The sequence below is a fragment of the Hibiscus syriacus genome, unplaced genomic scaffold (genome assembly GCF_006381635.1).
Source record: "Hibiscus syriacus cultivar Baekdansim isolate YM2019G1 unplaced genomic scaffold, ASM638163v2 tig00116964_pilon, whole genome shotgun sequence".
Classification (NCBI taxonomy): domain Eukaryota; kingdom Viridiplantae; phylum Streptophyta; class Magnoliopsida; order Malvales; family Malvaceae; genus Hibiscus; species Hibiscus syriacus.
Genome location: NW_024063489.1, coordinates 3,593,684 through 3,606,570, shown reverse-complemented (window position 1 = coordinate 3,606,570; position 12,887 = coordinate 3,593,684). Strand labels below are relative to the sequence as shown.

General features: G+C 32.3%; 1 protein-coding gene across 1 annotated transcript; it reads left to right on the top strand.

The window, feature by feature from the left end:
- Positions 1-10,822: 10,822 nt before the first annotated feature.
- On the top strand, positions 10,823-11,838 carry LOC120190987. The gene is made up of 2 exons (XM_039193994.1): positions 10,823-11,117; positions 11,239-11,838. The coding sequence occupies exons 1-2, from the start codon at positions 10,893-10,895 to the stop codon at positions 11,668-11,670; spliced, it is 657 nt and encodes a 218-aa protein (XP_039049925.1). The 5' UTR covers positions 10,823-10,892; the 3' UTR covers positions 11,671-11,838.
- The last annotated feature ends 1,049 nt before the right edge of the window (positions 11,839-12,887 follow it).

The window sequence follows — 12,887 nt, the reverse complement described above, 5'->3', positions numbered from 1 at the left end:
GAAGTTCCAAATACAAGAAAAAAAGAAAAAATAGAAAAAATAGAAGAAAAAGCGAGAGAAAATAAATCAAGTATTTCAAGATGGCTGACTCATTGAGCCTTAAGCCACAAGGTTAAATAATGCAATCATTTCAAAGATTCAGATTCAACAAGAAGAGTGAGAAATGGTGAAGAAATAAGAAAATGGAGATGAACTCTAGGGTGAAAACCCAAAAATGGGCAGTTTAGAGGGATCCGGAAAAAGAAAAAGAAAGTTAAAGACAAGTAACAAGAAGATCCAAGTCAAGCAAGGTAAGATTGAAGGTATCATAATGAATTGATCCTTGGTTCAATTACCCTTAAACACTTGTTTGGGCCTATTTATCCATTTCTTTCGTAACCATGAGCCCTGGCCTATGTTACGTCCATGAAAAGTCCATTCTAATCATACATGAATTTCTAAGTGAAAGAGACTATCTTCAGATTTCATTTCTCTTCTCATGATTAATTTTTATTTGTAAAAATTGGTTTTCTAAAATCTTTAATGCATTATATGAAAAATAATAAAGGGGGTTCAAGACGCAAAATTTTGAATAACGTCTTGAAGGAAAAGGAGGATTCGAGTTGAAAACCTAAAAGAGCGGCTCGGATATTAAGTTGTGCAACGACGACATAAGAGACGGTCTTACAAAGCTCTTGATGAAGTACCACACATCCCAAAGGTGTTCCTTAGAGTTTGGAACCAATAAGTATCTCTAGAAAATGAGCATAACAACCACTTCTTCAAGTCAGTGGACGCTCAAAGAGACATATATGTTGCAATAAAAAGGCCAACTGGAGAGACCTTGCATTTTCAGAATCAACTACACCTTAAATTTGTCAGCAATTTTGACACTTGCCAATGGGCTATGATTTTTCGAAAATATTAAAAGAGTTGTTAATTTTTTTTATATATTTTTTGAACTCATGTTTATGATTTGATTCAATTGTGAGCCTGAATTAAGAAGTAATACTTTACAAAATTCTTTCATTCTTTGATTTCTAAAATAAAAGAAAGAAAAAAAACATTTTTTTTAAAAAGGCAGTCTCAAATGCGAAAGGTCCTTGAACCAGGTGATGCCCATTCTGCCTCTATTGGAGAAATGAATAAGCAATGTTAAAATAATGAAGCATTCCACAATCTTGAAATGAAGTAGTTCACGAGGATAGAACTTGTAGCACTTCCTTGTAAATTTATCGGTAACCCGTCGAGAAACAGATGATCACCCTATTTGAAAGTGGCACATATCCCAACTCATAGCATTTATGTTACCAAAATTAATCACTTTTTAAGTGTCTGTGGCATCATAACATTGTTGTTTAGTAATGCAAGAGTGAGACCAGTCAAAGAGGAATTTTTGCACACAAATAGGGATGAGTCATGAAAATACCTACATTGGGGAATGACCAAAAGTCTAGATCATGTTGGGATAACAAGGTTCAGACCAAAAAAGACATTGAGAATGAGCCTCACAACTTGGAGTGTTAGGGATAAACCATAAATTTGAGAAGAGCAAACCTTGCAGAGCAAATCAGTCGAGCATCAATTAACTATAGGGTCCTGGAAAAATAACTCATATAACGCAATTGATTGAGGGACAAAAAAGGGCACCAAGGTCACTGACAGCAACAAGAATTCCATAAATGAAACATCTCTTTTGAAACTTTAATGCAAATGGGAGGCAAAGAAGATATAAAGATATAAGTTGATCAGATAGCTCTTCAAAAATACAAGCTTGAACTTATAAGTTGCTACACTGATATCCGAAGTAAACCCTGGAAAGGAATAATCAAGTGAAAGAAGACCGAGTTCGCCACTTTGGGATCAAAAGAAAATTGAATCAACATTTATGCATTCATGAAAACATCATTTGCAGAAAAGAAAATGCATTACTTTGATACATTTAATTGTATTTGTATTTCACATAAACACATGGTTTTTACAGATCTTCATGTGAAAAGAGAATATTCATGATCCTTACAAGTGGAATATAGAATTCAAACCTAAAATGCAGGAATCACGTTAGGAGAGGCAAGACCTGAAGAATAAATGGACAAAATCCGTAGAAGAAACATTATTTTGAAGTGGGGCATGTTACCCGACCATTAAGTTATTTTGAAAATAAGAAAGCGATTTCCAAAGTTTCTCATTTAAATCTTTTCTAAAAATGAAATTTTTGAAAAGTAAGAAAGTGATTACCAAAGTTTCTTACCCAATGAACTATTTCCCAAATTGGTAAGTCATTTGGGCCATCAATAAGTCTTTCGAGCCATCAATAAGTCTTTCAAGCATGATGATTAAATCTTTTGGGTCATCTGTAAGTCTTTCGAGCAAGATGATAAGTCCTTCAGACCATCCGTAAGACCTTTGGAAATGATGTTTTCACATGAATTGTGAAAATGAGAAAGCGATTTCCAAAGTTTCTCATTTAAATCTTTTCTTAAAATGAAATTTTTGAAAAGTAAGAAAACGATTATCAAAGTTTCTTACCCAGTAAACTATTTCCCAAAATTGGTAAGTCATTTGGTCTATCAGTAAGTCTTTCCAACATGATGATTAAATCCTTCGGGTCATCTGTAAGTCTTTCGAGCAAGATGAAAAGTCTTTCGGGCCATCCGTAAGACCTTCAGGTAGGATGTTTTTACATGAATTTGAAGAAAAAAAATGAGAAAGCGATTTCCAAAGTTTCTCATTTAATGTTTTCAAAAAATGAAATTTTTGAAAAGTAAGAAAGCGATTTCAAAAGTTTCTTACCCAATAAACTATTTCCAAAATTGATATTACTACCTGGAAAAAAGGAACATATCAAGTCCAATCTCCTCTAAAGAAGAGTGGAGCAGGCTCGTCTTCCTTCAGATCTGACTACCCGAAAAAATAGGAACATATCATGTTTGATTTGCTCTGGAGAAACAGTGGAGTAGATCTCTCATCAGATTTCAAAGCATGAAGTCAACTGGATGAAAACTCATTATCTCCTTGTCTTTTCCCTATTCTTGTTAACACAAGAATAATCAAAAAGGGGCAGCTGTAGACAGTGGCTTTCGTCCCTATTATTATTATTATTAAATAATAATTACATTTAGTATAGGCCTAACAAGAGGAGCCCAATTACAGCTAACAACCCAGAGCCCCGGCAAATTGGGCCCAACAATAAAACTCGAAGCCCAATATAGTTAACCCAGTAGACCTAAAACCTAATTAGGGTTTCCAGTCAATCCCAGCACCGTCAGTCCTCAGCCGTTGGATCTGTGAGAGATCTAATGGTCTAGATTAGACCAGAATTAGGGTTTTACCCTAATGCTCCTACTAGCCACCGCCGTTAGAGAAGACCAAAAGGCCACCAACCAAACGCGTGAGCTACCGATCTATCAGAATTTGATACTACCGTTTTCGTTTTTGATATCACCAGCCATATCCAAAATATCTGGGTGCATTTAATGCATCCAGCCGCCCCTAAGACAGCCACCGCCATAGATAGATGACTCAGAGGGAGCCCCTCCTTCGACTGGTCCAAGAAGTTCACTGTTGGTTCTATAAAATGAACCCATAACCTACAAGGAAAAAAGGAATAGAGAGAAGATAAAAGAGAGAAAAACAGAAACAACAACCATAATAGAAAGCATTCAAGAAAACCAAAAACAAAAGAAAACCATAAGAGAGAGAGAAATGAGGATCTTACCATTCAAAGAAACTTACCTCACTATCGTCGAAGTCCTCAAACGTCATCGGAGTACCGGGTTTTTCGAAGGTAAAATCCTAGATCTACGACGTTCGAAGGGTTTGTAGGCTTAGGGGTGGTCGGAATCGGGTTTAGGGAAGGTCAGGGGTCATTTTGGGTTTGTTTTTCAAACTCCGTCCTCCGTGGATGGCGTCGGAGGTTTTCGGCAGATGGTGGCCGGAAGCTATCGGCTTCCCTCCGATGAGGGAAGTTAGAGAGGCTAGAGAAAAAATGTTCTTTCTCTTTTAGAGAGAGTGAAAAGAGAGAAATGAAGAGAATAAACCATTTTAGGTTGGTTTATATATATCCCTCCCCATACGATGTCGTTTCGGGGGGAGGGGTTGTGCGTTTTGAGTACGTGGGTAAATCCTTCCCCGGGTCTCCCTAACTTTGTAAAATTTTAATTTGGTGACTGTAATTAATTTTCATGTATTTTAATTTGGATCTCAAGTTTTACCTGTGTTCTGTTTTAGTCCTTTTATACTTGTTATTTTATTTTTATTGTTATTTTAATTTGAGTCCTTAGATTTTAATGATTTTCATTTTAATCCTTGTTTATTTGTTGTTTTACATAGTTGATTTTAATTGTATTCAATTTTATCCTTAATTTAAATTGCATGTTTATTTCTTGTTTAATCTCTAATTAATTTAGTAATTATTCAATTTAGTCCCTTGTTAGGTAATTGTCTTCTTTAATTAGTGGTATATAGTTGTTTTGCATGTTGATATGCTTACATATGTATAAGTATGCGAATGATTTATTTGTGAATCACATGGCACTATTTTTGCATTAGATGTATGATATCCTCACAAATATAGCTCTACTCGACCCATATAATATAATTTGACTAAGGGTAATACCTTTTCATGTTAAAGTTGATCTGAGGTGGCTGTCTTAACTTATGAGAAAACTACTTCCGACAATTTTAAAATTAAAATATCTCCCGTTAAGTGAAACCCTAAAATTTGATCTCACCTAAAAATTGGGAACGAGAGAACAATAAATGTTCGTCTATTTAAATTCTTCGAGAAAAGATCGTTAGAACTTATCTAAGGTCCGATCTCGACGTCTTTAAATAATCAAATATTCTTCTTCTTTCTAAAAGTCTTGGTAATTTTCTAATTTAATTTGATTTTATGCATTTGAATATTACGATGGAACTGTAATATTTCTTTATTTCGATTGGAGTAAGAATTGATTGCCTTAAGGTATGAGGGGCTTCTCGATGGGAAAATAATTAAATATTATTAAGTTTCGTTTTTAAAAATCATAAAGTGTTGTTTTATGGGATCATAAGTTAAATTAAATTCGAATTTGTGAATTTCAATCCAAAGACAAATAATTAATAGACAATGTACAAATTTAGGGCGTTGTGGGGTGCTAATCCTTATCCACACGTAATTGACTCCCGAACTCATTTTCTGATACGCAAACTTTTTAGTGTTATTTTAATCATTTTTAAATTTAATTTTATTAAAATAGCAAAATATTTTGGGTGTCCAATCACACCCTAATAAAATATTGGTGGCGACTCCTTAAACCGTATTTTATTTAAAGGGAATCCCAAATTTTCTGAAGCGAGAGATTTTTTTAAAATTACAGGACCTTTTTTATTAAAAATTGCTTTTTAGAGATGATTAAAATGTGGTTTATTTTTTTAAAATCCAGATGAAAAAAAATCGTCGTTTTGACAAGGGAAGATTAACACAATTACAAATAAGCGTCATATTGATCAGTCGTAGTATCATCAAATCCAAACATGAGAAAACATAAAATAAAAAAAACTATCAAATGATCGAAAAAGAAGACGAAAATGTACCATAAAAACAAAGAAACACATGTCACAAATGCATAATTGTTCTAATTACTAAAAAACTAAAAAAAGAATAAGGAAAAAAAAGAACCGATAATGGACAATTAACATCTAAACTAGAATGTCATCGATTAAATAAAATTTAAAAGAAAAAATTAATTTGATATATAAAAAGCGGCACAAACTCTAAAAAAATAGAATGAGAAAAAGATAGCCGCTTTGTAACTTAAGGAATAAATAAGAGTTACATTAGCAACCAGAGTACAAGGTAAGATGGTAGAAATATTCGTTGGATTAAGACATAATGGATACGTTTACTTATTTACTTTTACTATAAAATCCATTTGCTTATCGTTGTGAAGAACTTATTTACTTATAAATAACGTAGAAACTGCAAGGATGGATGGAGAGAATGGTCAGCCATTTTTTTTAAATTTTAAATTATCATATATTTTAAATATTTTTTATCAGTAATATTATTTTGTCATTAGAATTTTTTAAGTTCATTTTTATTTAAAAATTTAGAAATTCACCTCTAACATAAAATCATATATCTATCTTTAAAAAAATCACATAGATTAGAAGTCAAGGGGCATACGTATCGAAACAAGTAAACCTCAAATGATTCCTTTGTTAGAAGGGATTTTCTTTCTTTTCGTTATACAGATCCAAGGCCTGGAAAGTGAAATGGCAATGTCAGTGTTAAGATGATAAATATCAAAGCTGTATGAACTGAATGGAAAATAAACAAAGGACCGTATATGTTTCTCTGTTAGGCAAACTTAATTAAAATGCACCACCAACCCGACTGTGATTGAAAACATCTCTGCATGCGCAGGTACCCTACTCTATACATATTATGCGTGTATGCATGTATGTATGAAAACGAAATGCATAGATTAGCTTATGCATGCATACAGGGATCGCAATCCAACATATAACTACATATGGATCAAAAAATAAATGCACCATTATATCTGCTGTAGTTAATCCATACTGATGAATATCCAATATGCATTAATGTTTCATCAGTTTTCTTCTTTCCCTGGAGAAAGATGGTGGTCCCCGTTTCGTTTTCCCCACAGATAAATGCTGCACTTATTCTTCAGCTTCAGTACTCTCTTGACACCCTATGATCATCAGTTATAATAAATGTGATAATATTATTTCAAAGTTAAAAACAAAAAATTTCTGATAAACAAAAATAATAATTGTGTATGTACGAATAAAACAAAGAAGTAGGTTTTAAGATGAGTAATTTAAATTGTATTAATTAATTATATACCCGACATGATATGTATGTTAGAATGTTATCCCATCCATAATAAATATTACCATTACATGATAAAATTACCATTTTAAACTTTTTAAATATATTTTTATTAGATTAAGGTGATTACAAAGTAATATTTATTCTAAATACTCTTAAAACCATTTGATAATGAATGCTCAATCACCCTTATAGTCACTAGTGTTCGAACTCATGACCTTTAGAAACAATAACAAATCCTCTAATCATTGAGATAAGTTGGTTTGTGCAAAAAATTTTAATATTATTTATCAAAATCTTTAATCAACAAGTTATCAGCATAGCTATATAAGATTTATATTATTATTAAATCTTCAAGAGTTTACACTTAATGTTATGTTCAAATGTGAACAACCTTTATCTTTCTTTCTATTTAAAATATACACACAACATTACGTATGTATATACATACACGCACAACATAATTTATGAAGTCTAATTACAATAGGCTTCCTGGATCCGACATTTTAAAATCAATCCTTTTATTTATTTGATTAAAAATTAATGTATTAATTAATGGATATCATTTTCAGTGTCGACCAAACAAAGTGCATGAATGTTATTAATCACCTCTTTTTTTAAAAAAAAATACATTTTTAATTTTCTTAATTTTAAAATTAATCTTGATTCTTTATTTTTTATATTTTGACAATTCTTTAGGTTCATTTAATTTTAAAATAAATTAAATTAAAGTTTTATTTTTTACATAATTTTTAGGTCTATATCAATTATAAAAGTAATCTAATTAGATATTAATAATTAATTTTGATTATTTATATTTAACTCTAAAAGTTTCATCTTGATTTTTTTTTATCATTTTATTAATTATTTTAAAGTATTTTAAAGTTACACGTTAGTAAAACTTTATAATTATTAATTAAGGAGTGAACAATCTAAATCACCACGTATCATTATTATAATTAATACAAGTGACAAGCGACTACTAGCTAGCCGGTAAGGCACAACCAACAGCATTAATAACCTCTTTTATAGAAGAAACAATGGGATTATTTTGTTTCCATAATTTAGATTAGGGTTTACAAAGTTTTCATATTCTCTCGTATACCAATTTATATATATATATATATATATATTATTTAACAAGAATCACAAGTAATCATGAAATTTTATCTTATGTGGATGACCTACAACATGTTAATATGTTTAAATGTTATCACGTGCCATTAAGTTATTAATTTTAAAAATTATGTTTAGGTTCTTATTTAATAAGATGCTTTTTCTAAAGTTGAAAATGATTATAATTAATTTACAATTATAAAAATGAAAATAATTCAATCTAAAATTGTTGGTTTAGTTTATTAAAAAAAAGTTTTAGGATAAAATAGTCAAATTTAAAATTATAAAAAATGAAAAAAAATACGTAATTTTTAAATTAATTTTAATATATTATTTTCTGCATATTTGATATTTGAAATTTAATTATAATTTTTCCTTCAATATATAGAAAGTATATTGATATTTTAATTCATAATTGTTATTTCTTTGTATTTATATTTTTTCAATGATTACTCATATAAATATATATTTTTTAATCATCAATATTTAATATATTAATTTGATTAATCCGAATAGAGTATTGTAAAAGTCTAATATGAGAGTGATATTTTCAACTCAGTTTACTCCATTCGTAAACGTCATTATTCGAACTCTTAACCTCATTTAAAAAATATAATTTTTCATCCAACTAAATCAACTAATTGTTGATACATTTTATAATAAAAAAAACTAGTTGTTGTTACAAATATAACTTTTTTAATTATACATGTAACTAACTTGTAAATCACGCTATCTAGCTTTTATTTATAATAAAATTAAATTTTTAAAAGCAATTTATATTAGGTTATAGATTATTATCTAGTATAGTAACGATGAAAATTTTGTTCTTAATAAGTATTGAACATATAATTTAAATGAGAAATGAGATGTTATCTGAAAAAAATTTAACCACGTGCTCTAAAGATGATTGACATTTGATCACCTATAATTAGTAATATGGATACACTTAAATTAAAAGAAAATATGATAATATACTTATAAGAATCAAAATCTAAATTCAAATATATGAAATCATTAAAGGAGAAGGGGATTGAGGCAGGTAAATCAAATTAATTATTCATTAAATAGTGGGACTTGAAAGAAATTGGTGAATGGTACCGACTTTCTTAACAAGGTGACAACGGGATTAAAAGCGTGTCTATATTTGGGATCTAAAGGATTCACACGTGATTTATTAGTGAGAGTGGTAGATTCTGACAGTTATTCTCACAATTAGGAAGTGATTAACAATGAGAGAGAGGGGAAGACGAACACAAATGAAGGGAAGAAGAGTTGGGTTGAGTGCATTAAAACAGAAGAGGGGGGAACCGGTGACGATGAAATGGAAAGATATTGAAGAAAGCGAGGTGGGTTTTCAATGGTCATCCCCCCTTGAATCCTGCATTTAAGTGAATTCAAGATGGTGCAGTTAATGAAGGCAGGTAGACTCTTCTCTCTCTCTCGGTGCCTGCTTTTAATGGCTTTTACAATTGGATTTGGATCCTTTGCTTTTGTTTTTGCTAAAGATTAATAATAATTTCCAATCTTTGGAAGGGTTGATTAGGTTACGAAAACCACCTAATTTGAGAAAAATTACAAGGACGACATTGAATGGGTTGGTTATTTATGTCATCTGCTGTTAGTGTATAATCTATATTTAGGGTCCCTCACCAATTTATATTTGGTTGGTGGAAATTTGGATCGCCTTAAGGACTTCTTCACTCAACGTGTAAACCGCCATGCACCAATCCAGTATATATATATTGCTTACATCTTTTTCCCCATACAATCAAAAATTTTCTTATCTTCTTCCTTTTTCAAGTCCCCATATCACGGGGGAGTTCAAGACATATATATGAATATGATGACAGAGTTGGATATTGAAAGGTGAATTTAAAGTATAAAGAATTTAGGGATTTTATTGGTTATATATTATAAGAAAATGTGCACGGATATTTGGAAACTAGGAGCATTTGGTTGTTGCTGGTCCAAGAAGATTAAACTGTTTACATTGGGAAAAGGGTGGTATTTTGGGGACCTTAGCTTAAGATTAGTCATAGGCATGGAATGGAAATTTAAGTATTTACTTGGATATAGCTGAGGGGGTGTTGAGAGCTTTAAAAGCTTGTGGATTGATTAATTGATATGGGGATTTGTTGAAATAGCAAAAGGAGGGTGTTGAAAGCTTTAAAGGTTTTAGTTCTATGAGTGACCCGATTGTGGAAGTTGAAGTTATTATACGTTATTAAATATCCATTGGCATTCAAGGCCAAGTTCCCCCCTTTCAACTGTTTACAGACTCTTCTCATTTAATGCCCCTTTCCACACCTCTCACCGCCTTTCTTAAGTTCCCTAAACTAAATACTATAACTTTTGCCTTGGCTCACGTATGGCTTCAAAAGTTAGGAACCCCACGCCAAGTAGTATGTAATACCACGTAAGCAGAGTTAAAATTTAAGTTTTTCGGGGATTTAAATAACTATTGCAACACCATACTATAACTATCATCGTCTTTGATTCTTTCATTATTGATATTCATTAGCAATCCATTTTAATAATGCTTGTTTAAATAGTATTTATTATGTCTGTAATTACAATAGATACGACGAGCTGGAAACACATCTACGATCATGATTTAGTTTTGAATCGGCTGGGGTTTTAAGAGCCATCAGGATCAGGTGAAATTTATACATAATTGACCAAATAGAGAGGTTGGTTAGAACTTCACATCTAAGCTTTGAATAGCAGCTGCTTAGGAGTGTAGTTAATTGAAGGCCAACTTGGAATGCACGTCATGCATAGGTAGGCCCTTCCTTTTGGTTAATTTTCTTCCATCAATATCGTTGCCCTTACACCCCAAATTTCAGCCTTTATAACCACCTAAACCATTTCACCCATTTGATCACTCTCTGAAAAGACACAAAACTGAGCTAGCTTATTCTGTGTAGCTAGCTTTGGAGTAGCTCTCAATTTCTATATGATTTCCTTTGAAGCTCTCTTCTCCCCTCCAGATATGATCAGGAATACGATCCCGGAATTTGAGAATTCATCAAAGAAGAGAAAGTTGGAAGATTCACATGATGATCATGAAGAAACTTCGGACAAGCGATCCAAACCTGACAGTATGAAATCGATGTTTGATATGGAGCTACACCTCGAGACTCCATTACCTTCGGAGTGGCAAAAATGTCTTGATATTCAGGTATGCATACATACATATATTAAATATATAATTAGATGAAGAATTTGCTTCACCAGTAGTATTACTGTTACATAAACAACCCCTATAACCTTATAGTTGCTTTGCTTCATTTTGTGTTCAGTCAGGGCAGATACACTTCTACAATACAAGGACTCATAGAAGAACCTCAAAGGACCCAAGGAGAAGCCCTGAACCCCCAAGCCCTGGTCATATGAGCTTAGATCTCGAGCTAAACCTACCGTGTGATTCATCGGTAAGGAAAGTTAATGCAGCAGATCAATTATTCAACAAGCAAAACTCTGTCAGCCCCACGAGGGACAGTTCGGTCGATAAGAAGATCCAATCATCAGGAGGACTAACTCGCAACCTTTCATGGTTGGTGGAGGAGGACGATCAGAAAGAGCAAGAGATGGTAGCAACGGTGTGCATGAGGTGCCACATGCTGGTGATGCTTTGCAAGTCATCGCCTGCATGCCCTAACTGCAAATTCATGCACCCACCAGACCAAGGCCCTCCAAAGCAATTCAAGCAAAGGCTTAGCCTTCTATGCTAGTAAGGTCAATCAAGTTTCTTTTTTATGTTCAGGATAACAAATCCACTCCAATGTAAGTTGATTAAAATTTGTATCGCTTAATTCGTCTTGAAAAGCTAAATAGTCTTTTCTAGATGCCTTAGCTGATTTATATATATACATGTTATTAATATATATAAGCTTCCTATCTCCAATGAAAAATGTCTACATATAGAGAGAGAACTGAAACTAACTTATGTGGCACCGAATTATATGACGTAGTTGTATACATATATGGTATGCTTTATATTCTAATGTTGTTTAAGAAAAGGGATATCATAGTGGTTTCTTACATGGTGGCTCAGTGAATTTTCCAACAGTTCAATTTTCAATTCAAATCTATCAAACTGGGCCTCTTTTATACATGCATAGCTATTCCTTTAATACGGACCCAACGTACCTATTTTCTTAAACCAGCCTCTGATCATCCAGATGACAAACCAAAAGCCAGGGCCTTTTTCTTCTAAAAAAATCTGTCAAGTGTCTTCAATGTTTACAGAGGAGAAACCAGAATGTGGTTAAGGAGATTAATCAGAAATTATAGTGCATCTAACGTAACTTACGACTGTTCAGCAGCATTTATTGGCTTCATTGAGTGAACTGTTGCAGTGGGTGCAGAATTAAATTTAAGTGCGAGATCTAACTACACAATGTTTTAACTCTATTTTCTTTTTGTATAATATCTTGAGAAATTTGACGTTATATACAAAATTCTTACATTATTTCCTAGTTATAAATACCAACTAGAATGTCTCGCACTGGCAATCTCAGCTGCATCAGACATGCTGTAATTCTACAGTTGTCATATAAAATGAGAATATAGCTCCTTATACCCACCAAGAAGGGATTATGAATTAAGACTGGTATATATTATAAAGCATAGAGGTGATGGAAGCAAGGACAAACACAAGATTTACGATAGGGGGAGCGAACTTAGAAAATTTTAAGGGGACGAAAATAGATTATCAATAGAAAATATAAAAAAAATATCTAATTCATATGAGAGCTTAAAATTTTTAGGACGATGACCGTCCCCATCAGTCCCTCGGTACATCCATGGATGGAAGGCCAAACCAAGCTTTTAGAGTGAAAAGGCTATAAACCTCAAACGAAGATTTCAGTGATGGCGCTGCAATATTAAAACAGAAAGATAGAGAAACTACAACCTTACTCGTCTACAACAATATGAACACGAGCTT